This window comes from Gorilla gorilla, chromosome 6, assembly GCF_029281585.2.
Source record: "Gorilla gorilla gorilla isolate KB3781 chromosome 6, NHGRI_mGorGor1-v2.1_pri, whole genome shotgun sequence".
Lineage (NCBI taxonomy): Eukaryota > Metazoa > Chordata > Mammalia > Primates > Hominidae > Gorilla > Gorilla gorilla.
In genome coordinates this window covers 88,723,547-88,751,499 of record NC_073230.2, presented here as the reverse complement: position 1 = coordinate 88,751,499, position 27,953 = coordinate 88,723,547, and the positions used below count along the sequence as shown (strand labels likewise).

The 27,953-nt window shown below is 45.1% G+C and overlaps 1 protein-coding gene across 2 annotated transcripts; it reads left to right on the top strand.

The window, feature by feature from the left end:
• The first annotated feature begins 1,368 nt into the window (after positions 1 to 1,368).
• Positions 1,369 to 27,516, top strand: ZKSCAN1 (zinc finger with KRAB and SCAN domains 1). Of its 2 annotated transcripts, XM_055393097.1 has the most exons (7): positions 1,369 to 1,543; positions 8,892 to 8,989; positions 9,256 to 9,769; positions 9,991 to 10,144; positions 15,698 to 15,789; positions 16,086 to 16,212; positions 19,146 to 27,516. In XM_055393097.1, the coding sequence occupies exons 3-7, from the start codon at positions 9,344 to 9,346 to the stop codon at positions 20,036 to 20,038; spliced, it is 1,692 nt and encodes a 563-aa protein (XP_055249072.1). In that variant the 5' UTR covers positions 1,369 to 1,543; positions 8,892 to 8,989; positions 9,256 to 9,343; the 3' UTR covers positions 20,039 to 27,516. The 2 variants fall into 2 exon arrangements, with proteins under 2 accessions (XP_055249072.1, XP_018886953.1); XM_019031408.3 differs by lacking the exon at positions 8,892 to 8,989 and having other exon boundaries at positions 1,382 to 1,543.
• Positions 27,517 to 27,953: the final 437 nt, after the last annotated feature.

Here is a 27,953-nt window from a genome sequence, read left to right as displayed (position 1 = left end):
GCACAATCATAGCTCACTGCAGCCTCAACCTCCTGGGCTCAATCTATCCTTCTACCTCAGCCTCCCAAGCAGCTGGGACCACTGGCACACACTACCATGCACCCAGCTAATTTTAGTATTTTTTGTAGAGAGAGGGTCTCATTACGTTGCTTAGGCTGGTCTCCAACTCTTGGGCTCAAGAATCCTCCCGTCCCAGCCTCCCGAAGTGCTAAGATTACAGGCTTGAGTCATCGTGTCTGGCCCTGTCATTGCTTTTTAGTTTTCAAACATTTTTTAAGAAGTAAATCTGGCCAGGCGCGGTGGCTCACGCCTGTAATTCCAGCACTTTGGGAGGCTGAGGCAGGTGGATCACAAGGTCAGTAGATCGAGACCATCCTGGCCAATATGGTGAAACCCTGTTCTCTACCAAAAATACAAAAATTAACCAGGCATGGTGGTGTGCGCCTGTAGTCCCAGGTACTCAGGAGGCTAAGGCAGGAGAATCGCTTGAACCTGGGAGGTGGAGGTTGCAGTGAGCCAAGATGGTGCCACTGCACTGCAGGCTGGGTGACAGAGCGAGACTCCATCTAAAAAAAAAAAAGTAAATCTCTCCAAGCAGTAAGAGTCATGCAACCAAGCTACTGAGTTTCTCCCATGAACTTGTCTCGGAACATAGTGGAAAGTCACAACCATTAAAGCCTGTAGTCCCCCCGACCCTTGCACAAGGTGGCCCCCTCTTATGCGTGCCTTACCCTGCAAGGCAAAGATGAAGGCTGTAACTGTGGTAGGTTGTGAAAGCACTTTGAAGGTAAAAGTGTCTGTTGTTACTCTGAAAACTCCTTTTAAATGGCTATAATAGCATATGCCACATGAGCAAAGCACAGAACCTTATAACTATGCTTGCTTGTGGAAAGACATCCCTTGTCCATGGGCCAAGTATTTGAAAATACCACTCCATATAGCTCCAGGGCCCTGAGAGAAGCTACCGTGGCAGCTTTGGGAAACCAGCCACCCTTGGCTTCACTTTGATCTTCCTCTGTCTACATCCTTGTTTCAGTTCCTTTGCCACAGACATACAATTACCAAGTACTATTATTGCTTGATAATAACTATAATTACTACAAGGACTGCCTGAGATGAAAAAGACAGGTGAAATCGAACTTTCACATGGACTGGTGTCTGAGCTGGAGAGTCTGTTTGAGTTTGAGTAGGGGAAAGCCTGAAACCCCCCACCACCCGCTCCCGTTAGTCCCTGCATTAACTAGGGGCGAACTGGGACCTGATCCTCCAAGCTGGAGGCTTGAAAACTCAAGGGCAGGCGCCTGGTCCGGCGATTCGGAAACCGAGATGCAAAGTCCTCCCGCGCTCCTAGAGAGGACCCGGAAGCGCGGCGCGGTCCCGGAAGACGAGGTGGTGACACGCTTCCGGCCTTTGTGACTCATTGTGTCTGTGTCGAGGCGTCGGGAGGGCCTAAGTCCGTGTGCGGTGCCCTTCGGCCGGCCTGAGCCCCAGAGTCAGCTCCCCTTTCTCGCCCAGCGCCCCCAGGCCGCTCCCGGGGCTCACGGTGAGACTTGGGGCCGGCCTCTGGGGTGGGAGGGCGGGGCCGCAAGGGTGTGTGCGCAAGGGTGGGCTCCGCAGCTGCCGCCCTGGGACCCCCTCCGGGAGGCCCCGGTGTTGTGCGAAGAGAGTCCATGCCCCTGCCTCCTGGCCGGGCCCGGCCGTAGGAAGCGTCGTTCTTCCTGGGAGACGTCCCCGCCCCACCCCCAGGACCAGGCGGGGAGGGGGCAAGGGTTTCAGTGGCTGAGGGTGCCCGGAGACCCGGGGAGAAGCCGTCTGTGGGCCCCTCTCGCGCAATGTCGTCATCGCCCTTTGACGTTTCTGCAAACGGGGTCGAGAGCGAACCGACCCCGGTCTTGATTTTTCTGCTCTCCCTTAGTCGCCATTTGCTTTGATTCCGGTGAGGTGTCTTTTTTCCCCCCTGGGTCCTTCGGGACCTCGAGGTGAAATGAGCGGAAGGATGAGAGATGGACACATTTTGAGGTGCCGCATACGTTTCCAGACCTGCCTTTCCTTCTCCCACCCTCATCACTGAGCGGTGATTAAAGAGTATTTGAAGCCTAGTCATAGTGGATAAATAAGTGATTGGGATCTAGTAGAGATTATATACACCCCACTCTTTCAGCTTGATGGAATGCTTTGAAGGCTTTGGAAAAGAGCTGTCCGGGACGTTAGGTGGATTTTTCAATTCTGGATAGTTGCTCTGTTTGACATGGAGTGGGGTGAGATGTGAAGGGAATTTGTGGAAATTGCACTGTGTCACTAGGAGACTGATTAGCTGAGTGACCTTGGATAAGACGAGACACTCACCAAGTCTTAATTTCGTCATCAATAAAACTAACTGGATTTTCTCAAAAGGCCCTTCCGACTTCAAAATGATTTGGTCAGTGTAATTGAAGAATTAACTACAGTTTAGCTTGACACTCCTCCATCCCTCCCCTCCCTTTCCTGCAGTGCCTCCGGTACACAATAAGATACTTTCATTATAGAGAGTGGCTGTTCCATGGCCTGGGACCAAAGAAAGCATTTATTGTACGGGCCAGTGCTAGGCGGATTGGAGGCGGTCAATAAATACTTGTTGAATTGAATTGTGGAGAATTCATTGTAACCACATCAGCAAAGCACTGTTAGTATATATGCTGAACAAATGTGGAGAAATCGCTGTATTACATAGGAAACCATGGTGATTTGCCCCAGAATGTGTATCCAGGTTTGTATCTTCTCTGAATTAACATATAAGATTCTTGTTTATTATTTCAGGCACTTTTCACCACTCTTAAAATACAAACGAGGAAGCTAGCTACTTAGTCTTTTGCTCATTCTCGATTTAAAAGCATTTAAAATACAGATGAATAGCATATTAAATCTAACATTTTCATTCTGTGGGAGTATCAATATTCTTTGAATAGCTAGCTGTCTTTTAAGGTAGCTTTTTCATATTAAAACATTTGATAGCTCTTTAAAAAAATGAGTGTAAAGGGCAAAGGGCAATTTATTTAAAAAAAATTTTTTTTTTTTTTTTGAGACAGAGTCTTGCTCTGTCGCCCAGGCTGGAGTGCAGTGGTGCGATCTCGGCTTACTGCAACCTCTGCCTCCCGAGTTCAAGCGATCCTCCTGCCTCCGCCTCCCGAATAGCTGGGACTACAGGCATGTGTCCCAAGGCCTGGCTGATTTTTGTATTTTTAGTAGAGACAGAGTTTCCCCATGTTGGCCAGGCTGGTCTCGAACGCCTGATCTCAGGCAGTCCGCCAACCTCAGCCTCCCAAAGTGCTGGGATTACGGGCGTGAGCCACCGTGTGCCCAGCCTTTGTTTACATTTTCAAGACTATGCCCTGGAAAAATACTGGGCTGTTTGGAAAACAGCCTTTGAGCTTGTAACTTCAAGCCGTTGTTTAAGAAAATCATTTCTGTTTATCCTAGGTGAGAACTGAGGTATCCTTAGCTGCTGGAGGTAATTTTATTTAAAGTGGATGGTATGTCAGTATGTTTTTCAGCCCATATTCACCCAGAGGTAGTTTCCTACTATCTGGAACCCCCACCCTACCCCCATTTGACTGATAAAGATACAAAATGCCAGAGAAGTTAAATACCTCTCTCAGGGATGTGCCACCTAATTGTGGGAGACTAGAATTCAGTTATTGCGTGTGCAGCTTTCACTATTACAGGAGTTGTCCCATTGCTTAATCTTCTAAGCAGGCTGAAAATTGGAATGTACGGTTACATCTTTTAAGCTTATTGAAAAAAATTAAGACATTTCTGTAGTGCCTACTAAATGCCAGGCACTATTTTAAGTGCTTTGTATCTATTACCTCATTTAATCCTCACGGCGACTCTATGGGACAAATGCTGATTTTTATTCCCATTATACAGATGAGGAAACTGACGCATAGAGAGGTTAACTTGTTGACTTGCCTAAGGCCGTCAACTAGTAAGGGGTGGAGCAGCTTTAATGCTAACCTGAAACTCATCCAACTAGTCCATGGAACAAATTTGAGGGCAACATTGAATGTAGAATGATCGGGCTTTTAAAAAATAGTAACATTGTCAATTCAGTCAAGTGTATTTTTGAAACTGAGGCTTGCAAGGAATCATGCTAAGTGGTCTAAGGAATACAAAGAGGCCTGCTCTTAATAATCTAGTTGAGGAAGAAGGCAAGAAAAATTACAGAGAAAGAAACATCATGAGAAATTTTTTTTTTTTTTTTTTTTTTTGAGATGGAGTCTCGCTCTGTCACCCAGGCTGGAGTGCAGTGGCTCAATCCCAGCCTTCCGGGTTCACGCCATTCTCCTGCCTCAGCCTCCCGAGTAGCTGGGACTACAGGCACCCGCCACCACGCCCGGCTAATTTTTTATATTTTTAGTAGAGACGGGGTTTCATCGTGTTACCAGGATGGTCTCGATCTCCTCACCTCGTGATCCGCCCGCCTCAGCCTCCCAAAGTGCTAGGATTACAGGCATGAGCCACTGCGCCCGGCGCATCATGAGAAATTACCTAGCAAATGTTTGGTGAAGAGTATTAGGGCCTTTAGAGACAGAAGAGAAGAGTATGTGCTCAGATCATCTGGGAAACCTAAAATAAAACCCAGCCTTTCCACTGCTGTGATGGCTCTTCCCTGGACCCCAGAGTAGGAGCAGAGAGATACTGAAGGTGAGGAGGAGGATCTGTCCCAGTTGTGGGCAGAGAGAATGTGCCCATGTCTGTGTCTATTTCCCCCTGGACTCATTTCCTCCTTAGAGTCGCATCTTCGCACTGACCCAAGAAGTGTCCTGCTGAATAGCTAAGGCAGGATAAAACTTTCACAAAAGTAGGGATTTCTGGTGGCTGGGCTCGCTATCACACTAGTTCTGCTCAGTTACCATGTTTGAAGATCCCACCTGGTTATGTTGTAGACAGTCCCCACTTGAATCTTCTGCTGTGTCTCCTCCCTTTCCCAGGAAGGGCTTCAGTCACATAGTGACCCTCCAGTGAAAACTGGGTGGTAGATAAGGCCCGTTCCTGAGTGATTTTTTTTTCTCTTCGAGAAGGAGTCTCTCTGTGTCACCCAGGCTGGAGTGCAGTGGCGCGTTCTCAGCTCACTGCACCCTCCACCTCCCAGGTTCAAGTGATTCTCCTGCCTCAGCCTCCCGAGTAGCTGAGATTACAGGCATGTGCCACACATCCAGCTAATTTTTGTATTTTTAGTAGAGACGGGGTTTCGTCATGTTGGCCAGGCTGTTCCCGAGCTCCTGAGCTCAGGTGATCGACCCTCCTTGGCATCCCAAAGTGCTGGGATTACAGGCGTGAGCTACCGTGCCTGGCCCTGATTGATTCTTCATTGTCACCTTCATAGGCCTTCATTTTAGGATCTGTATACCCCACATGTCAGGTACAAGATAAATTTTGTATAATGGTTAAAGAGTTTACATTGGGGAATCACTTTTATTTCAAATTCTGCCTCTACCATATACTTGCTGTGTGACCTTGAGTAAGTTATTTAATGGCAGTATATCTCAGTTCTTTTTTTTTTTGAGATGGAGTCTCACTCTGTTGCCCAGACTGGAGTGCAGTGGTGTAATCTCAGCTCACTGCAGCCTCCGCCTCCCAGGTTGAAGCAACTCTCCTGCCTCAGCCTCCTGAGTAGCTGGGACTACAGGCATTGCACCACCACACCTGGCTAATTTTTGTATTTTTAGTAGAGATGGGGTTTTGCCATGTTATCCAGGCTGGTCTCGAACTCCTGACCTCGGGTTATCTATCTGCCTTGGCCTCCCAAAGTGCTGGGATGACAGGCGTGAGCCGCTGCGCTCAGCCTCTCAGTTCCTTATATAGTGAGATGATAAGTGTAGCTACCTGCTAAGATTGTTATGTGGTCAAGTGAAAATGCTTAAATACCCGGTGCCTAGAAAGCACTCAGTAAACATTGGCTCTTACTGTTATAGTTATGAGAGGGTTCTTGAACAGTGATAAGAGGCAAGTGGCGTTTTAGCTAGCTTTAAAGGATAAGTAGGATTTGAAAAGGCAGAGAGGACTGCGGGGGGAAGTCCCAGGCATGGAGTGTGATGTGAGGAAAGGATGGCAGTCAAAATACAAGGCATATATAGGAAATACTGATGAGAGGGCTTTTGTTGCATAGGGAAGGTTTATGGGGGGATTGATGGGAAAAAAAGCTTGAGGGAAAATTGGGACCAGGCACTGGAAAGTATTAACTGCAAGGCTGTAGAGTTTTAGAAAGAATAATCTGAAAGGTGGATTGTGGGAGAGAAGGGAGAAAATGAAGGCAGGGAACCAAAGAAAGGAAGCTGGACTTCATGGAACTAGATTAAAAAAAATAAGTATGGCCAGTAATCCCAGCTACTCAGGAGGCTGAGGCAGGAGAATCACTTGAACCCGAGAGGCGGATGTTGCAGTGAGCTGAGATCATGCCATTGCACTCCAGCCTGGGCGATAGAGCAAGACTCCGTTTCAATATATATGTATATATAATTTTTGTGCTGTTATATGTACATGATCCCTTTTTCACCAAAATTAAGAATATGTTTAGTGAGAGCCATAAAACTAAAAATGCTTTTGCTAGTTTAAAACTCGGTTTAACTCATCATGATAAAGCAGTTTAATGGTCTGTTTCTAAAACTTCAATTTGATGCTTAGTTTTGATGGCTGTAGAGATGAAAAGAATAAATTCAGAAAGATTTGTAGCTTCAGATGGAAGAATCACAGTGTCAGTTCTGCTTAGTAACTTGTGATTGATCCAACCTATCAACCGTGCTGAATTTTTGTTGTTGAAATGCAGAGTATATTCTTACAAACTAATCAGGTGGTGGCATTTTATATTTTTAACAAATAGGCTTAAGACCCACCTGAAATCCTTCATTTGAAAGGTTTTTAAACAGGTTAGAAAATATTTCCAAGTTTCTTTTTTTTTTCCTTTTTTTTTTCTTTTTTTGAGATGGAGTCTCACTTTGTTACCCAGGCTGGAGCGCAATGGCGTGATCTCAGTTCACTGCAACCTCAGCCTCCTGGGTTCAAGCGATTCTCCTGCCTCAGCCTCCCAAATAGCTGGGATTACAGGCGCCTGCTACCATGCCCAGCTAATTTTTTGTATTTTTAGTAGAGACGGGGTTTCACGATGATGGCCAGGCTGGTCTTGAACTCCTGACCGCAGGTGGCCCCCTGCTCCCTGCCTCAGCCTCCCAAAGTGCTGGTATTACAGGCATGAGCCACCTCACCCAGCCCCAAGTTTCTAAAATGTGAACATAGATGGGTTTTTCCTGGATACTTGACATCATTTTTGGCAGTTAAATTACATAACAATGGAACCATTTCATACAGCTGTTCTTGTAATTGCCCTTTCTTCACACTTTCTTTAAAGAAGCTGATTACTCATTGGTGACTTTTTCTTTGATTTAGACTGACATTGGTTTTTACCTCCTAATGTGGCTAAAACCTTACTCTAGATAGAAGCTTCATCTGTGCCATTTTCTTCTTGTTCATGTCTGTTTATATTATTAGTGTGTCCTGTAATTGCAGTTTCTCTACAAGAATCTTTTTTTTTTTTTTTTTTTCCTTTTCCTGATAGGGCTTTGCTCTGTCACCCAGGCTGGAGTGCAGTGGCGTGATCGTAGCTGACTGCAGCCTCAAACTTCTGGTTTCATGCAATCCTCCCACCTTAGCCTCCTGAGTAGCTGTGACTGCAGACACAGTCCCCATGCCCAGCTAATTTTTTTCTTTTTCATAGAGACAGGGTCTTGCTATGTTGCCCAGGCTGGTCTCAAACTTCTGGCTTCAAGCATCCTCCTGCCTCATCCTCCCAAAGGACTGGAATTATAGGCATGAGCCACCACATCTGGCCACAAGAATCTTTAAAGCTGCTTGTCTCTTTTATGACAGAGTCTCGCTCTGTGGCCAGGATGGAGTGCAGTGGCGCGATCTCGGCTCACTGCAACCTCCACCTCCCGGGTTCAAGTGATTCTCCTTCCTCAGCCTCCCAAGTAGCTGGGACTACAGGCACCCGCCACCGCGCCCAGCTAATTTTTCTATTTTTAGTAGAGACAGGGTTTTACCATGTTGACCAGGATGGTCCCGATCTCCTGACCTCGTGATCCGCCCGCCTTGGCCTCCCAAAGTTTTGGGATTACAGGCATGAGCCACTGCGCCCAGCCAAAGCTAGATTTAGAAATCCATTATTTCACATAACTGGTCTCAGATAAACCAGTCTACATCACAATGTCTAAAATGAACAACACCTGTGACAGGTCAGCACAGACTAAGTAAGTGTATTAGTGTCAATTTGTATGTTAAATATAGCTTAATTTCTCTCTCTTTTAAGATACAGACATTCCAATTATTTTCTTTCTGTATCCTTTGCGGATCATCTTGTACTTTGGAAACCACAATTTAGACTGCCCAAGTCACTCGTAGAAATAGCAAAAGTAGCTGGATGGTACAAAAGTAGGTCCCAGGGCTTCAAATTTGGTTGAATATTGACTCCAGTAGGCAGCCACCTACTACTGAGCAAACCTAACCCTCAGTTATGTCATTTGTAAAACAGCACTTAACAGTTTGGCCGACCTGCTAGGGCTGTTGTAGGGACAAAAGAAGATGGTGCATGTACTGCTTTAAGCCTGGCACCTGGCACTCTGCTAACATTCAGCTCTCTGGGCTGGGCACTGTCAATGCTCCATTTCATAACCTGCTGTCCACCTGAAGGTAAATCACTCTGACTCCAAGCAAACACCGTAAGGGTGGAGTCGGCCTGTTTGAGGTTTCTGTTTGCAAATCTTGATATATGAAGTGACAGTGGAGATTGTACAGTTTTTTCCTCTATTTGTCGGGATTTTTTTTTTTTTTTTGACGGAGTTTAACTTCTTGTCTCCCAGGTAGGAAGTGCAATGGCGTAATCTCGGCTCACTACAACCTCCACCTCCTGGGTTCAAGCGTTTCTCCTGCCTCAGCTTTCCGAGTAGCTGGATTACAGGTGCCTGCCACCATGCCCTGCTAACTTTTGTATTTTTAGTAGAGACGGGGTTTCACCATGTTGGCCAGGCTGGTCTTGAACTCCTGACCACAGGCGATCCGCCTGCCTCGGCCTCCCAAAGTGCTGGGATTACAGGCGTGAGCCACCACCCCCGGCCTCAGGAGCGTTCTGATAGTGCCTCGATGTGCTGCCTCCTATAAAGTGTTAGCAGCACAGATCACTTTTTGTAAAGGTACGTACTAATGACTTTTTTTTTTATACTTCAGGAATAGTAAAGAAACACATCATAAAACCTTCCAGGACATAAAGGTGAGCACAGACCCTGTTTGGATCAAGTCAGTTCCTGGAGCCTGAATGATGACTGCTGAATCACGGGAAGCCACGGGTCTGTCCCCGCAGGCTGCACAGGAGAAGGATGGTATCGTAATAGTGAAGGTGGAAGAGGAAGATGAGGAAGACCACATGTGGGGGCAGGATTCCACCCTACAGGACACGCCTCCTCCAGACCCAGAGATATTCCGCCAACGCTTCAGGCGCTTCTGTTACCAGAACACTTTTGGGCCCCGAGAGGCTCTCAGTCGGCTGAAGGAACTTTGTCATCAGTGGCTGCGGCCAGAAATAAACACCAAGGAACAGATCCTGGAGCTTCTGGTGCTAGAGCAGTTTCTTTCCATCCTGCCCAAGGAGCTCCAGGTCTGGCTGCAGGAATACCGCCCCGATAGTGGAGAGGAGGCCGTGACCCTTCTAGAAGACTTGGAGCTTGATTTATCAGGACAACAGGTAAAAAGAGGTGAAACCTATTATGTGTGAGCAGGGCACAGATGTTGAAACTGGAGCCAGGAGAAGTATTGGCAGTCTTTAGGTCATTAGGTGGTTACTCTGTCTTAAAAATGTTCTGGCTTTCTCCCTGCATCCACTGGCATACTCATGGTCTGTTTTTAAATATTTTAATTCCCATTTACAAAGTGATTTACCCACAGGCCCAACCTGTCTGTCTTCAGGTCCCAGGTCAAGTTCATGGACCTGAGATGCTCGCAAGGGGGATGGTGCCTCTGGATCCAGTTCAGGAGTCCTCGAGCTTTGACCTTCATCACGAGGCCACCCAGTCCCACTTCAAACATTCGTCTCGGAAACCCCGCCTCTTACAGTCACGAGGTAAGAAGCAAGGTTTCATTTAAAGGAAGGGAAATGATTCAGGACGAGAGTCTTTGTGCTGCTGAGTGCCTGTGATGAAGAAGCGTGTTAGGCCTGGGCAACATAGCGAGACCCCATCTCTACAAAAAATAGAAAAATTAGCCAGGTATAGTGGCGCACACCTGTGATTCCAGCTACGCAGGAGGCTGAGGTGGGAGGATTGCTTGAGCCCAGGAGGTTGAGGCTGCAGTGAGCTGTAATCATGCCACTACTCCAACCTGAGCAACACAGCAAGGACCCTGTCTCAAAAGCTACTTACAGAAAAGAATTAGGCTCGGCACGGTAGCTCACACCTGTAATCCCAGCACTTTGGGAGGCTGAGGCGGGCAGATCACTTGAGGTCAGGAGTTTGAGACCAGCCTGGCCAACATGGTGAAACCCTGTCTCTACTAAAAATATGAAAATTAGCCAGGCATGGTGGCACATGCCTGTAATCCCAGCTACTCGGGAGGCTGAGGCAGGAGAATCACTTGAACCCAGGAGGTGGAGGTTGTAGTAAGCCGAGATCGTACCACTGCGCTCTAGCCTTGGTGACAGAGCGAGACTGTCTTAAAAAAAAAAAAAAAGAATTAATTAAAAATTTTAAAAAAAATGAAAAAAAGCTGCATGCTTGTTTTTTGTTTTTAGTTATTCTACATTGTTGTCATTATTACCAAATATTGGGGAAAATACAACTTACAGACCAATCTCAGGAGTTAAATGTTACTACGAAGGCAAATGAACTATGCGTAATGAACCTGGTAGGCATTATTTATTGAATTATCAGCATTCCAGATGTCCAGCACATTTTTAATAGGAAAGTATTGGGAACAGATGTCATTATTTTCAGCCTAGGTTTTAAAACATTTTAGTATGTCATGAATTATCTTCAAAACGATCATAAATCTTTTTTAAAGATCCATTTTATTTAAAATATATAAAAATAATCACTGCATTGCAGCCTGGGTGACAGAGTGAGAGTCTGTTTCCAAAAAAAAAAAAAAAAAGTATAGCATCAGTCTTTTCTAGGTTATTTTCAGAAATTTCAAACAATGGGAAAAGAATGGAAGAACTTTTGAGGGGAGTTGAGGAACACGAAAAAAGATCAGTTCACAGTCATATAAATAAAAAGTCATGTTACTTGTTTTTTCTCTTTTGACGGAAATATGTAATACCTTTATCCAGTTTTAAAATCAAAGTATGTGCTTAGAATGTAAAGACAAGGAATGCTAAAAGTACATTTATCACTTAATGGCAGGGATATGTTATGGTAAGTGCAATGTTAAGTGATTTTGTTGTGCGAACATCATAAAGTATACTTATACAAACCTAGATGGTCTAGCCTTCTCCACACCTACGCTACAAAGCTGTACAGTATGTTACTGTACTAAACACTGTAGGGAATTGTAACACAGTGGTAAGTATTTGTGTATCTAAACATCGAAAAAGTAAAAACAGAGTATAAAAGATTTTTAGTCCAGGTGCAGTGGCTCACGCCTATAATCCCAGCACTTTGGGAGGCCAAGGTGGGTGGATCACTTGAGGTTAGGAGTTTGTGACCAGCCTGGCCAACATGTTAAAACCTGGTCTCTACTGAAAATACAAAAATTGGCTGAGCGCAGTGGCTCACACCTATAATCCCAGCACTTTAGGAGACCAAGGCAGGCAGATCACCTGAGGTCGGGAGTTCGAGATCAGCCTGACCAACATGGAGAAACCCCGTCTTTACTAAAAATACAAAATTAGCCAGCCTGGTGGTAGGTGTCTATAATCCCAGCTACTCAGGAGGCTGAGGCAGGAGAATTGCTTGAACTCAGGCAGCAGAGGTTGCGGTGAGCCGAAATCGCACCATTGTCATGCCATCGCACTCCAGCCTGAGCAACAAGAGCGAAACTCATCTCAAAAAAATAAAAATAAAAAAGTACACCTGTATGGAACACTTAACCATGACTGGAGCTTGCAGGACCGGAAGTTGCTCTGGATGAGTCAGTGAGTGAGTGGTGAGTGAATGCGAAAGCCTAGGACACTACTCTACCATAGACTGTAGAAACACTGTACACTTAGGCTACACTAAATTTATCTTTAAAATTTTTGTTTCTTCATTAATAAATCAGCCAGGCATGGTGGCTCATGGCTTAATCCCAGCACTTTGGGAGGCCAAGGTGGGCGGATTACTTGAGGCCAGGAGTCTCAGACTGGTTTGGCCAACATAGTGAAACACCGTCTCTACAAAATAAAAAAATTAGCCAGGCGTGGTGGTGCACGCTTGTAATTCCAGTTACTCAGGAGGCTGAGGCACAAGAATTGCTTGAACCTGTAGGCAGAGGTTGTGGTGAGCCGAGATTGCACCACTGCACTCCAGCCTGGGTGACAGAGTGAGACTCTGTCTCAGAAAAAATAAATAAATAAATAAATACAAATAATAAATTAGCTTACTGTAACTTTTTTACTTTATGAACTTTTTGATTTTTTTTAACTTTTTGACTGTTGTAATAACTCAAAAGATAAACATGTTGCACAGCTATACAAAAACATTTTTTATCCCCCTATTCTATAGGGGTTTTTCTAGTTAAAAAAATTTTTATTTTATACTTTTTAAGCTTTTTTTGTTAAAAATTCATACACACTCCAAGCTAGGCAACAGAGCAAAACTCCATCTCCAAAAAGAAAAAAAAAAAGGCCGGGCACAGTGGCCCACGCCTCTAATCCCGGCACTTTGGGAGGCGAAGGTGGACAAATCGCTTGAGGTCAGGAGTTCAAGACCAGCCTGGCCAACATGGCGAAACGCCGTCTGTACTAAAAATACAAAAATTAGTTGGTTGTGGTGGTGTACACCTGTAATCGCAGCTACTCAGGAGGCTGAGACACAAGAACGCTTGAACCCGGGAGGTGGAGGTTGCAGCAAGCCAAGATGGCTCCTCTGCACTCCAGCCTGGGCGACAGAGCAACACTCATCTCAAAAAAAAAAAAAAAAAAGAATTGATCGAGGCGCATTCCTTAACCAGTGTGTTTATTGGTGATGACATTTAAGGAATATTAGACCATGGAGCTTAAGGATGCATCCTCTCTTCCGTGCATCCTGGAGGACAGCCAGCAGGTATGTGCTAGAGAAAGCCGTGTAAACTGGTGCACCGTGGCCAGGCGTGGTGGCTCACGCCTGTAATTCCAGCACTTTGGGAAGCCAAGGCAGGAGGATCACAAGGTCAAGAGATTGAGACCATCCTGGCTAACGGTGAAACCCCGTCTCTCCTAAAAATACAAAAAATTAGCCAGGCATGGTGGCGGGTGCCTGTAGTCCCAGCTACTCAGGAGGCTGAGGCAGGAGAATGGCGTGAACCCGGGAGGCGGAGCTTGCAGTGAGCCGAGATTGCGCCACTGCACTCCAGCCTGGGCAACAGAGGGAGACCCTGTCTCAAAAAAAAACAAAAAACAAAAAAAACACTGGTGCACCGTGATGTTTAACTCCACTACTGTTGATGTTCTTGTAAGGTTTCTCCACACTCTACAAGCAGAAGTCACAGGGCGACCTTAGGAAACTGGAGAGGATATTCATGGTCTTAAGCACTAGATTATAGAGTTTAGGTTGCCAGAGTAACAGTTTCAAAGATCCTGGCACACACAGTTGCTCTTTAGTAAATAGTTCTTAAATAAATTGAGACATGTACATTTATTCTCAATTTCCTCTTTCTTATTTGTTTTCCGGAGTGTTTCCTTACTCTCAGAAGTTTAAAAAATTAAGTACTTGGGGCTGGGCACAGTGACTCACGCCTGTAATCCCAGCACTTTGGGAGGCTGAGGTGGGCAGATCATAAGGTCAAGAGATCGAGATCATCCTGGCCAACATGGTGAAACCCCGTCTCTACTAAAAATACAAAAACTAGCTGAGCATGGTGGCAGGCGCCTGTAGTCCCAGCTATTTGGGAGGCTGAGGCAGCAGAATCACTTGAACCCAGGAGGCGGAGGTTGCAGTGAGCCGAGATCGCGCCATGCACACCAGCCTGGGTGATAGAGCGAGACTCCATCTCCAAAAAAAAAAAAAGTACTTGGGTGCAGTGGCTCACACCTGTAATCCCAGCATTTGGGGAGGCCAAGGTGGGAGGATCACTTGAGCCCGGGAGGTCAAGGCTGCAGTGAGACATGTTTGAGCACTGCATTCCAACCTGGGTGACAGAGAGCCTATCTTATTGTTGTATAAAGGTTTGAAATAGGCACAAGGTTTGGTCATTCAGTTTCAAATTCATTTCTCAAATATCCTTGTATCTCACTAACATCACCTGTCTACCAGTAGCATTTCCAAATCTAATAGTACTTGGCAAGAGGTGGGGAGGGGGTTAAATTGCATAATTTAAAATTTTCATAATTGTTATGCATCACAGTTATTGTGATCATGTGATAATGTTATGCATGTCTTGTTGTGTGTCAGCCCCAACTTTTGTCTCAGCATTTGAACCATGCATACATCTTATCAAAAAAAAAAAACAACAACAGTATTTATTGTGGCCAAGTGAGGGAGAAAAGTAGAGGGACAAAAAGTGGCAAAAACTTAGCCAGAGGTGGCCGGACACAGTGGCTAACACTTGTAATCCCAGAACTTTGGGAGGCTGAGGCGGGCAGATCACCTGAGGTCAGGAGTTCGAGACCAGCCTGACCAACATGGAGAAACCCCGCCTCTACTAAAAATACAAAATTAGCTGGGCGTGGTGGCGCATGCCTGTAATCCCAGCTACTCTGGAGGCTGAGGCAGGAGAATCACTTGAACCCGGGAGCCGAAAGTTGCGATGAGCTAAGATCGCACCATTGCACTCCAGCCTGGGCAACAAGAGCAAAACTCTGTCTCAAAAAAAAAAAAAAAAAAAACAGAAAAAACTTACCCAGAGCTAAGGAGACCTCCTTACTTCCCTGCCTTTCTGGATATTGCTACTAAAGTGTTGTTTTTTTTTGTTTTTCTGGATTTCACTGAGACGGGGTCTCACTCTGTCATCCAGGCTGGAGTGTGTGATCATAGCTCACTGCAGCCTCGACCCCTTGAGCTCAAGCAATCCTCCCGCCTCACCTGCTACTAAAGATTTTAAAGCTGTGTTGTGTTTTCCACAAGTGTAGGCATAAATGGGATTCTCATATCCTGGTATCGTTCCTTGGACTGGAGGAAATTAGGAGCCAGACTTGAGCTATGGGCTGAAGGTACCCACTTTTATAGCTGAGAATAGGAACCTGAGTTCCCATCCTGGCTCTGCCACTGGGAATGTGACATTAGGGAAGTCATTTGCAGTCTCAGGGACTCAAGTTTCCCCTTCTTTAAAATAAAAGGGTTGGACCAGGTGATTAGGACCCTTTTATGACTCCTGCTCAAGAGTAGAGGTCTTGGGAAAACTGAGGCCCTGTGTTCTCTCGTTTGTGTTGTCTGGAATTCTGTATTTGGTACCTAAACACTGAACAGTGAACATGCTGGTGCAGGAAGGAACGTGCCCCGAGCCCTTCTTTGAGCAAGGCTCAGAGCAGAGCTGATTTACTCACAGCCCCTTTCTCCTCCCCCAGCTCTTCCTGCTGCCCACATTCCTGCACCCCCTCGTGAGGGTAGTCCCAGAGACCAGGCGATGGCATCTGCACTATTCACAGCGGATTCCCAGGTGAGCTGTGGCCCCTCTGCTCTCCTGAGTCCTCAGTGTCTGCCTCTGTTCCTGAGCTCTCTTCATTATCTCCACAGGCCACTCTGGATGCCCCTGCTCCCAAAGAAGCCCCAACCCTGTCCTCTCCTTTTAGCATCTTTCTACCACAAACTCCCCTCCACCCCCAGGTTCTGGCCACCCTTTTCTTCCCAGCATCCTGTAGCTTTGCAGCCACCTCTCTTCCTGACTCCAGGTTTGAGCAATGGGATTGTCCCTGAGTTTGGGGGGAAATGACTGTTTGTCTCGTGTTATTTTAGGCAATGGTGAAGATCGAGGACATGGCTGTGTCCCTCATTCTGGAGGAATGGGGATGTCAGAATCTGGCTCGGAGGAATCTCAGTAGGGACAACAGGCAGGAGAATTATGGGAGCGCATTTCCCCAGGGTAAGACGGATGCAGGCTTACTGTCTGATAAGATGGTTTTGTCTCTCTGTGTGTTAGCTGTGGGATCTCTGATGTGTTCAATTGAGTGTTGAGGAGTTAGAGACTACCTGTCCCCTTTTGTAGACCAGATGGAAAGTGAGAATGTTTGTGTTCATTTAACTCCAAAAGCATGGTACTGTGACCCTGATTCCAGGTGGGTTTTTTATTGCTAAGTAGTTTTTGCTCTTTAAAATCAGAAATAATTGAGTTCCAAGTCCTCGCCTCTTCAGCCACTCAGTTGCCTGGGAGGCAGTTCTGCTCCGTTCCCATGGATTACAATTTAGGTGCCTCTGTCGGGGGAATATCTCTTTCCTAGCAGAGATGACCAGGCGAACTGATCATCCGTCTAATCCCAACCCATTGTCCCGGTACCACATACCTGAAACTACCAAGCATCCTTCTGTTGGCTTTCTGTCTTCTTCCATCCTGTGTGATTAGTGTGATTCCAATACACTGCTTTGTGTAATTCCACGAACTTGCACCTGGACTGTCCTTGTGATGAGGATTCCCAGCTTCCAAACTTAATGGTGATTTTCTATGAAGAGCTCTGGGTCCTGGATGTGTAGTAAGAACGAGGAAGTTCAAGAGGCATCAGCCAGATAAGACAAGGTGACACTGTTGGCAGACATTTCCATTTGTCTCTGCTGGATCTTAACCCCTCAGGACAGTGCTGCAAAGAAGCCCTCACGTGAGTACAGCAATAGGGAGGTCCACAGCAAGCTTCTACCTGGAGAGGGCAAAGGGAGTGTGAATAAAGCGTGAACATGAAGGATGTTACTAATGAAACATCAAGTTCTGTTTTTGATCAGGCATAAATGGGGCTTATAATTTCTCTTGGTACTTGCTCTTTGTACTAGATGATTTTTTTTTTTTTTTTTTTTGAGACAGGGTCTTGCTGTTTCCCAGGCTGGCATGCAGTGCTGCGATCACAGCTCACTGCAGCCTCGACCTCTCAGGCTCAAGCAATCCTCCCACCTCAGCCTCCCAAGTAGCTGGGACTACAGGCATGCATCACCATGCCCAGCTAATTTTTACATGTTTTATAGAGAAGAGGTTTCGCCATGTTGCCTAGGCTGGTCTCAAAACCCTTGGGCTAAAGTGATCCACCTGTCTCCACTTCCTGGAGTTCTGGGATTTAACAGGAGTGAGCCACTGCACCTGGTCTCCAGCACTGTTTTCTGTTTCTTTTTCGTTCTGAGTTATTCTGTGTCAGTCAGTGAAGGGTTTAATTATTTTTACTAATGTCGTAACCACTTTTTTCCACCTACTCCTCTGTTACTTGAGCACTGTCAGCTCTGTGTTCCTCTCCTTGTTGGATAGAAACTATTTCCTGTGTCTGAAGATTCCTGTAGCCTGCCAGGTTCAAAACAAGTTCCTTGACCAGGCACAATGGCTCACACCTGTAATCCCAACACTCGAGGAGGCTGTGGCAAGAGGATCTCTTGAAGCCAGGAGTTCAGGACCGGCATGGGCAATATAGCAAGACCACTGTCTCTACAAAAAATTTTAAAAATTAGCCAGGCGGGGTGGTGCAGGCCTGTAGTCCCAGCTACTTGGGAGGCTGAGGCAGGAGGCTCACTTGAGCCCAGGAGATCAAGGCTGCAGTGAGCTGTGCTCATGCCACTGTACTCCAGCCTGGCTGACAGAACAAGACCCTGTCTCAAAAACAAAAACAAAACAAAGTTTCTTGTTTGTCTGTTAACCATCAGCTTGTTGATAGAAAACTCACAGAATTGGAGAAATATTTACTATTCCTTTCTTTCTGCTAATACCACTAATCATTTTCTATGAAAGACCTGTTCTTTTTTTGAACTTATGAATACTGTTAGAAATGGAACATGATGTTTTAAATGTATACATAAACCTTCCAATTAATTATCAGGTGATCCAGTAGTAGACCTGTGACCTCTGAAGGCTCCTGCTTCTCATCCCTTCCCTTCTGCTGTGGTTTGTTGTGTTCCCTCTGCTCATTCCCCTTGTGTCTGTTTCTTCCGTCCTCTCCCCATGCTCCCTCTGTTGTCATTTCCCCTTACCCTCCACTCTTTGCCTGCGCTCTCATTTTCCAAATTTTTGTTGTTCCAAAACTAGGACAACAGATCTTCCTGTTGTCCCAGTTTTTCCCCTTGTTTTTCTCCTATTTTATCTCCAATTAATATTGTGAAGTCAGGCCGGGTGCAGTGGCTCATGCCTGTAATCCCATCACTTTGGGAGGCCAGGGCAGGTGGATCACCTGAGGTCAGGAGTTTGAGAGCAGCCTGGCCAACATGGTGAAACCCCGTGTCTACTAAAAAAAATACAAAAGTTACCCGGGCGTAGGCCAGGCGTGGTGGCTCACGCCTGTAATCCCAGCACTTTGGGAGGCCAAGGTGGGTGGATCACGAGGTCAGGAGATCGAGACCATCCTGGCTAAAACGGTGAAACCCCGTCTCCACTAAAAATACAAAAAATTAGCCGGGCATGGTGGCGGGCGCCTGTAGTCCCAGCTACTCAGGAGGCTGAGGCAGGAGAATGGCGTCAACCTGGGAGGCGGAGCTTGCAGTGAGCCGAGATCACGCCATTGCACTCCAGCCTGGGTAACAGAGCAAGATTCCATCTCAAAAAAAAAAAAAAAGTTACCCGGGCGTGGTAGCATGCACCTGTAGTCCCAGCTACTTGGGAGGCTGAGGCAGGAGAATCACTTGAACCTGGGAGGCGGAGGTTGCAGTGAACTGAGATCACGTCACTGCACTCCAGCCTGGGTGACAGAGCGAGACTCTGTCTCAAAGGAAATAAAAATAAAAATATTGCAAAGTCATTTTGCAGCCGTGTAGAAGCTTCCCGGGAAACTGTCGCTTGACCCACCTGTATATTCAAAAGAAAAAGGTGCGATTTGAATTTTCTATTTATTATGTCAGGTGGTGAAAACAGGAATGAGAACGAGGAGTCAACCTCAAAGGCTGAAACCTCGGAAGATTCAGCATCACGCGGGGAGACAACAGGAAGATCCCAGAAAGAGTTTGGAGAGAAACGTGACCAGGAGGGCAAAACAGGAGAAAGACAGCAGAAAAACCCTGAGGAGAAAACCGGGAAAGAGAAGAGAGATTCAGGGCCAGCTATAGGAAAGGACAAAAAAACCATCACAGGAGAGAGAGGTCCAAGGGAGAAGGGGAAAGGATTGGGAAGAAGCTTCAGTCTGAGCTCCAACTTCACCACCCCTGAAGAAGTTCCCACGGGAACAAAGTCTCACAGATGTGATGAATGTGGTAAATGCTTCACGAGAAGTTCAAGCCTTATCCGCCATAAAATAATCCACACTGGAGAAAAGCCCTATGAATGTAGTGAGTGTGGGAAAGCCTTCAGTCTTAACTCCAACCTTGTCCTGCATCAGAGGATCCACACAGGAGAGAAACCTCATGAATGTAACGAGTGTGGCAAGGCCTTCAGCCACAGTTCCAATCTCATCCTCCATCAGCGCATCCACTCTGGAGAGAAACCTTATGAATGTAATGAGTGCGGGAAGGCCTTCAGCCAGAGCTCAGACCTCACCAAGCATCAGAGAATTCACACGGGGGAGAAACCCTATGAATGTAGTGAATGTGGAAAAGCTTTCAACCGAAACTCATACCTGATTTTGCATCGGAGAATTCACACTCGAGAAAAGCCCTACAAGTGCACTAAGTGTGGCAAGGCCTTCACCCGCAGCTCCACCCTCACTCTGCATCACAGAATCCATGCCAGAGAGAGAGCCTCTGAGTACAGCCCAGCCTCCCTTGATGCATTTGGCGCGTTCCTGAAAAGTTGTGTGTAAAGGAAGAATTTGCCATCAAGCCATTTCCCCCTTTTGTTTCTAAAATTATTTCAGAGATGTGTGCCCCTGGAGGGAAAAAGAAATACAGCCTCAACGGATTAAAAAACAAAAGTCACACTTAAGGATCCTTCTAGTCACATCAGCAGTGTTCTGCCTTTATGTAGTAGTTGGGCATATAATCCTTCCACACAGCCCCTGCAGGGAAAAGCTAATCTTACGGATAATCCACGTGAGATTTCCACACAAGAGAAAAGCACACGCGTAGTGAAATGTCAAGCTTTTCAGTAATGAGGATACCTTTAAGGCACTCTTGGACTCTCGGCAACCACAACATAATAGTTGAAAGATCAAGATTGGCTCCACGAAAGTGATACGGAGGTTAGGATGCTACTTGCTGCAAACAAGCCCTACTTTGGCCAACATCCTGCTTATTTCTCAAAAAAGAGGGACAGTGAAAACAAAAACGACATTGGGACATGCTGCTCAAGGTAGTTATATATACGATAAGTTGTATATATGATCACTGGTAGCCTACCAAAGCTGTAGAAATCTAGGACTGTGCTAATCAGTATCAAACCAAAGATTTCTATCTCTTCCCGAAAGAGAGGGTATGTGCACCAGTCTACAGTTCCAAAGGACTGCAACAAATGTAGATGGTTCTATCCTCATCCCTGAGATCAGTTCTACTGAAATGGCAACAACAACTCCAAATACATCTCTCCCTTCTTGAAATCCCTAAAGCACTATGGCACTCCTAAATGCATTTCTCCACAAGTTAGCACTTGATTGTATACTGTCTTTTAATCCTTCATTGTTTCATGTATGAAGTTTTTAATCACCCCCCAACCCCCAAAAAGGATTCGGTTGTCAAGGGATATATTTCTATCCCTGCCAGCACAGTGCTGGACATAGTGAGTACTGAACACCTAAGAGGCACTCATTCAGACTGACTTCTACAGGACTTCTACGTGTGTGATAAAAGCCTGTGAATCGTGAGTCCCTGAAATATGGTAGCCTGGCCCAGCTTCTAAAGAGGACCTTCGTAGCCACAAGGCATGCTAAACCTCTAGGGTCTGATGCTATTTTTATTCCAAATATAAACGAAAGGCACTAGTCAGCCGCCTGCATAGACTTTCTAAACAGTGAGTAAATACCATGGAATGTCAGAAATGACTTTATCATCGTCATCTTGAAGAAAAATACGAACACTGATGAAGGTCATTTTTTTTTTTGACATCTTTCTGTGGCAAAGCTCTTAGAATTCGTTGCAGTTAGCTGCTGAACAGTATGATGATTTGGGGATTTTCTGAATCATTTGTACTTAGATACTGGAGTTCAGAAGATGTGATTTTTGTTGCTTTTCAGAAAAAGGAACGTGGTAGGGAGTGTTTTTTCCCACGCTTTTCCAGTAACTTTGCAAAAGCATTAATTGTTCACTGGCAATTACTAAATGTATTTTCTTGCTCTGAGAAACTCAGCAGTGTACTGAGATGTGGCTGGCTGTGCCATCGTCATAGTGCACAGTGACTTTTCTGTTTCTTATCACTAAAGACTGAGGTGAGGTTATGAAACTGTCATTGGTCCCATCGTCTGTGGGCAGGGTGCAACTGGCTACCTAGAAGCTGATGGCAGGAGACTGTTTCACACACAGGAGATTGTGAGCTGTGTAAGTAGTCATCGCCACTCAAGTAGGACAAGGGTCCTACCCAAGGCTAGGACAGCCCTGCGGAAACAGAAACATAGACTGAGAACAAACCTCAAGACTATCAGTGTGACCTCCCCATAACAAGAGAACCCCATATATAGTTTGAGACTTTCCCTTGAGAAACTTATACTAAAACTATTACTCATCAGTCATTCACTGATCAGCAGCTAAAGTCCATGAGACAAAATGGTTTTATATGGAACCAACAAAGTGGGAGCTAAAACTGCACAGTGGTCATTCTTTGGCCTCTCCTTGGCTTTATGACTTAAACCAACCACAACTTCCCTATAGCTTCTAAGCAGTTTCATCAGCATTACTTGGGAAAACGTGTTGCAAGTCAACCAGTCACTAGGATATTTCTACCCATGCAGCGGAAGAAAAACCCATTACTCCAGAAGAGTATATCTAAGTAACTAAAATGGAGGCAGAAAATGTTTTAAGGATTTTCTTCAAAGAATAAGCCACAGCAATGGTTTTGTAGAAAACTCCTGTGCTTTTGAGCAAGGACTTTTGCCCTCTAGAAAGCAACTGAGGCCAGGTGCGGTGGCTCACGCCTGTAATCCCAGCACTTTGGGAGGCCGAGGTGAGCGGATCACCTGAGGTCAGGAGTTTTGAGATCAGCCTGACCAACGTGGTAAAATCCCGTCTCTACTAAAAATATAAAAATTAGCCGGGCATGATGGTGGGCACCTGTAATCCCAGCTACTTGGGAGGCTGAGGCAGGAGAATCACTTGAACCCAGGAAGCAGAGGTTGCAGTGAGCCAAGATTGCACACTGCACTCCAGCCTGGGTGACTAGCAAAACTCCGTCTCAAAAAAAAAAAAAGAAAGAAAGAAACTGAAAAGTGAGGTGTGGAACTCCAGGCAACGACCCAAGCACTTATTTTTTAATAGGGAAAGGACTTTGGTCATGTTTACATTGGCCTTTGGTTTTTTTTTTTTTCTTTCAGCCACAACTACATGCTGATATAATTCAGCCATCACTTTTGAGTTTTGTTTTTAAATGAAGGTTAAACGTGACCTGTGCCCTCACATTTAATTCCGTTTCATGGGGACATCTTCCTGACTTTGTTGGATAGCTGCCACTAGGGTTGCTTCGATCTTCAGCCACATGCTGTCCTTGAAGCAGCTATTTGAAGATGTGTTTTCTGAGGAAAACAGGCTACAACTGTTTATTAAAACCACTTGCAGTGCATTCGTTTATCAGATGCTCAGTGCAAAGTGTAATTGGGTCATGGTCAAAAACGCTTGCAACATCTAATTGGCGTTCAAGATAGTCATTCAAAAGTTCTTGGCCCGCTGAAGTCTGTTAACAGTTGAAACATTCTACAGTTAACCATTAGCATGCTAGTTGTCCTAATGGAAATTTTTGAAGAGTTTTTCAATATATACCCTACCCTTGCCAGGAAGAGAAGTAAAATCCTCAGGTTGTGGGGTATTTGTTTCTACTCCAGCCTGGCAGGCAAGGCTAAAACCTGAGATTATTGATCTATGAGACATCTTGATATGTAAAGCACTTAATATTAAAGGCATAAAAGTGAAACTGCTAAATATGTGTAGAGAGGTTGACGTGTGATACGTGGGACAGTTCACATAGACATCAGAGAATTTATTCCAGAAAGGAGCCTCCTGAATGTGATGAGTACGGCAAAGCCTTTAATCACATCTCAGCCCTTAGCATCAGAAAGCTTATACTGTAAATAAACTTGATGAATATTATATGTGAGGAAAACTTTCATGTATAGCACTAATTGCTTCAGACAGAAAATGAATTCCGTCGGTATGTTCCAATCATGTGATGAATTTGAGAAACATTGCAAGAGGGAGCTCAATCTTGGCCGGGCGCAGTGGCTCACGCCTGTAATCGCAGCACTTTGGGAGGCTGAGGCGGGCGGATCACGAGGTCAGTAGTTCGAGATCAGCCTGGCCAACATAGTGAAACCCTGTCTCTACTAAAAATACAAAAAAAAATTAGCTGGGCACAGTGGCGCACGCCTGTAGTCCCAGCTACTCGGGAGGCTGAGGCAGGAGAATCGCTTGAACCTGCGAGGCGGAGGTTGCAGTGAGCCAAGATCATGCCACTGCGCTCCAGCCTGAGTGACAGAGCGAGGCTCTGTATCAAAAAAAAAAGTTGGGGGGGTGCTCAATCTTAACTGCAGAGGATCTACAGATGAAAAAAAATGTGGGGAAATGCTTTAAAAAAATAGCAAAATGTGCAACTTCTTACAAAAATTGTTAACATTAGGTACTTCTATATATTTTATATGACCATAATGTCCGTGTGTGTTTTGTACCTTCAGTCCCTTGTTATTGTTCCGTATATTACCTGTAAGCAGATACTGTATTTTATTTTAGCCTATTTGACAGAACACATCACTCAGAAAAAGTGAAGTTTCGGAGCAAACAGTGAAGAAATCAGTGTGATTGTAGACAAAAAGTCGGTTCACAGAACGGAGCAGCGGGGAGAGGAAGGGAAAAGCTTCATAGTTTGGTGCTTATCACATCAAGAGATTGGTAAATTTCTGAGGAAAGACAGGCTAATGGGGCACTGAAATGGAACAACTCCTTTAAACATGTGCAGCCTTTTGAATTTTTCCTCAAAACCAAGAAGTTGACCTCTGAGCTGTCAGGTGACCACTGTGTGCAAAGGGGATGGATTCTCTTGTCAGTAGACAGTCTTCTCCATGAAGCGAGAGTAGGAAGTGTACTGGAATGGCCAAGTGGGACTGCTTCAGCTGACCAGGTTCTCTTAAACCGTAGTCATGCTTTCCCACTAACTCTTAAATCCTTATGCTTAGAAAATTGGGGATAAGGCTGGGCACGGTGGCTCAGGCCTGTATTCCCAGCACTTTGGGAGACCAAGGCGGGTGGATCACAAGGTCAGGAGATCGAGACCATCCTGGCTAACATGGCAAAACCCCGTCTCTACTAAAAATACAAAAAAGTAGCTGGGCGTGGTGGCAGGCGCCTGTAGTCCCAGCTACTCAGGAGGCTGAGTCAGGAGAATCACTTGAACATGGGAGGCGGAGGTTGCAGTGAGCCAAGATGGCGCCACTGCACTCCAGCCTGGGTGACAGAGCGAGACTCCATGTCAAAAAAAAAAAGGGGGGCGGATAGGACTGGCCGGGCACGGTGGCTCACTCCTGTAATCTCAGCACTTTGGGAGGCAGAGGTGGGCGGATCACTTGAGGTCAGGAGTTTGAGACCAGCCTGGCCAACGTGGTGAAAGCCTGTCTCTACTAAAAATACAAAAATTAGCCAGGCGTGGTGGTGGGCGCCTGTAGTCCCAGCTACTCGGGAGGCTGAGGCAGGAGAATCACCTAAATCTGGGAGGCAGAGGTTGCAGTGAGCCGAGATTGCACCACTGCACTCCAGCCTGGGTAACAGAGACTCTGTCTCAAAAAAAAAAAAAAGAAAAGAAAAGAAAATTGGGGATAGGAGAACAGCAAGGTGGGCATTTCCCGGAATTGTGTGCAGATGCATCCAGTTGTGGCATTGCAAGAAGTCTGTCTGATGAAGCTCGGGAAGCATTTTGCAATATTCCCTTTGGCTGTGTTCCTGTGTTCCCTGCTCCCACTTTTCTTCCCCTGGTTTGTGATTATTAGGAGAGAGGTTTTGCAAAGACTCGTTGCTGTGAAAGAATCTTTTTTTAATTTTTATCCTAGAGTCAGTCACTTTTATTCCAGGTAGTCATGCTGATCTACTTATCCAAAGCCAGCTAACCAGGTTCATCCTACCATCCTCATGGAAGACTGTGTGTATGAATTGGAGTAACAGTACTGAAATACACTTAAACAGTGACAGCAGTACTTACCAGGGTGGGGGCCATATTTCTCTGTGTCCTACTCTGAGCAACTTCTCAGAGATACGAGGGGGCTAGGGTTTTCCCATCTGGGAAATGGGGTGAAAGTCTGCAGATTGTTAAATGAAATATAGAATCAGAGAAAAAGAAAAGTCAGTGACATAAATAGATCATTTTGCAGAAATTAGGGTAGATTTTTATTTCAACTACTACTGGAGAATTTAATAAAAGGCATTATTTGAAAAGTTTTTCTAACAGATTTAGGGTTTTTTTTTTTAGAATGGACACACTACTGTACATTTAAAAGCAATTATTTTGCTATTCAGATTTTTTATTATCTGAAAATGAAATTATCTTTTACTTTTCAAAGCTTTGTGAAACAAACTTGAAGTTATAGGGAGGTAAGCCATCTCCAACTCTGCAGGTCAAACAAAAGTTTGGGAAATACTTTTGACATCCCACAATACAGAATGTCTTAACATGAGAATTGAATTTCATGATGTGTGGTTCCATTTAATAGCGGACACCACCCCAATCTCATGTTTTCCTGTTACCCTAAAACAGTGGAAGGAAACTAGGTGTTTGGTAGACTTCTAAATCATGGTGTCCGACGATTTGAATCTGAGATTATCACCTCCATTTACTAAAGAATCGTGACTTAATTCAAATTGCACAGTTATCAGTAAAGTGAATATGTTTTTAAAATGGAATTTTCTCCCTTCAGCAAGCACTCATTAAGGAGTGAGGCTGAGTATTTTAAGATAGAGTGAGATCTGTGAGTGATTGAAAGGTGATATTTAAAAACTTGGATTTCATTCCAGTGTCAGGTTTGGGTTTTAAGTTCCTTTGGTCCGGGGAAGGGTCCAAGCAGCCACAGTTGCCCTAAATCTCCATCATTAAGTCTTCCAGCAAGGTTAAGTGCGGTATGGAAGGAGAAGGGGGAAGAGGACGGTAACGGCCCCGCACTCCAGGCTGAGAAAGAGTAATTAGGAGGCCTGAGGAGGGGCCGAGGAAATGCTGTTGGGGTGTGCTGGGGTTGGTACCCGAGCGCCTTCCCCTCACCTCAACCAGAGAAGAGCATCTGGTTGCTTTTTAAAGCTTTTAGCCTGCCCTAGCAAGGACAAAGCATGTTAGATTAGAGATGCTTCTGCTGATCGCAGGGGTTCTTATTTGAAAACATCTATGATGGGGGTGGGGTGGGAGGAGACAGGTTGTGGTTATGCAGGAAAATCTTGTCCTAAAAATATATGAGTTTGGGGGTAAGGGGTGGGATAGCCAAGCAAAATCAGTAATTATTTTAAAATGAACATACGTATTTTTATTAACTTTTAGTTAAATACAGATTTTACAACGAGGTCAGCATAAGCCTAAATCTATATAGAGAGCTAACTCAGGCATTGTCTTGTTTATTTGTAGACTGGGTTAAAAACAACCTGTCCTGTTTTGTCAGTTCCCAGCTTCTTCGTTTAGAATAAATTAGACCAAAAGAAGAAACATGCTTGTCTCTGTATACCCGCAGAATGAAGTTACTGTTGTTAAAACTGGATTTTTTCATTTTACTAGGTTCCGAAGAGTCCAGATGCTTGGTAGATGTTCAATACGTGATTTTTTTTTAATTGAATGTGTTCATTTAAAATCCTCCTTAACATTTCTAGAAAGACTTCTTTCAATAAATAATGGAATCTTAGAGGAAAAGTGGTTTTTTAAAAGCTAGGGAACTCCTCCACTAAAAGTAACCATTGGAAACCTCGAATGAGGGCTAAAGTTTTAATCATAAGAGAAAAGGCAGCATAATGAAATGTGTACACATACATAGTCAGTGGTCCATTTTAGGAAGCCAGTGGCGTCTGATAAAGAAATGTTAAGAGTAGTGAGGTTGGGGAAGGAAATTGTGGGGATTTGAAATATTCTCTTTATGTTGTTTCTCTTCTGAGTCATGGTAAAACAATAAATTATCATCTCTAGGTGGCAGTGCTTGTGCTGGTTTGTTTTTTGTTCTTTGTTTTTGTCATCCTTGGTTGCATAAATACACATTGGGGGTGAAGAAAAAAAAGTATTTCAAAGTTAAAAGACTGGAGCTGCAACCCACAAACAAAATTCTCACGCAAAACTATCTGTTTACTTTGCAAACCAAAACTAAATTTCAAAGGCCACCCAGTCACCTGAATGGACCTCTCCTCTCAGCCAAGGGCATTCCAAAGTTAACCTGAAAAACTAGTTCAGGCCATGATGGGAAAGGGGAGCCAGACATGCCTCATTATACCCTCTCCCCATATGGAATTACTGATAACAACAGACTCTTTAAGACTGATAGACATGGCCAGCCATGGTGGCTTACGCCTGTAATCCCCGCACTTTGGGAGGCCGAGGCAGGCAGATCACCTGAGGCCAGGAGTTCGAGACCAGCC

Excerpts from the sequence above, each read along its gene's own strand:
- ZKSCAN1 (XM_055393097.1), top strand. The coding sequence starts at position 9,344 with ATGATGACTGCTGAATCACGGGAAGCCACGGGTCTGTCCCCGCAGGCT. Across the intron at positions 10,145-15,697 it reads CCGCCTCTTACAGTCACGAG|CTCTTCCTGCTGCCCACATT; the intron begins GTAAGAAGCAAG and ends CTCCTCCCCCAG. Across the intron at positions 15,790-16,085 it reads TATTCACAGCGGATTCCCAG|GCAATGGTGAAGATCGAGGA; the intron begins GTGAGCTGTGGC and ends GTGTTATTTTAG.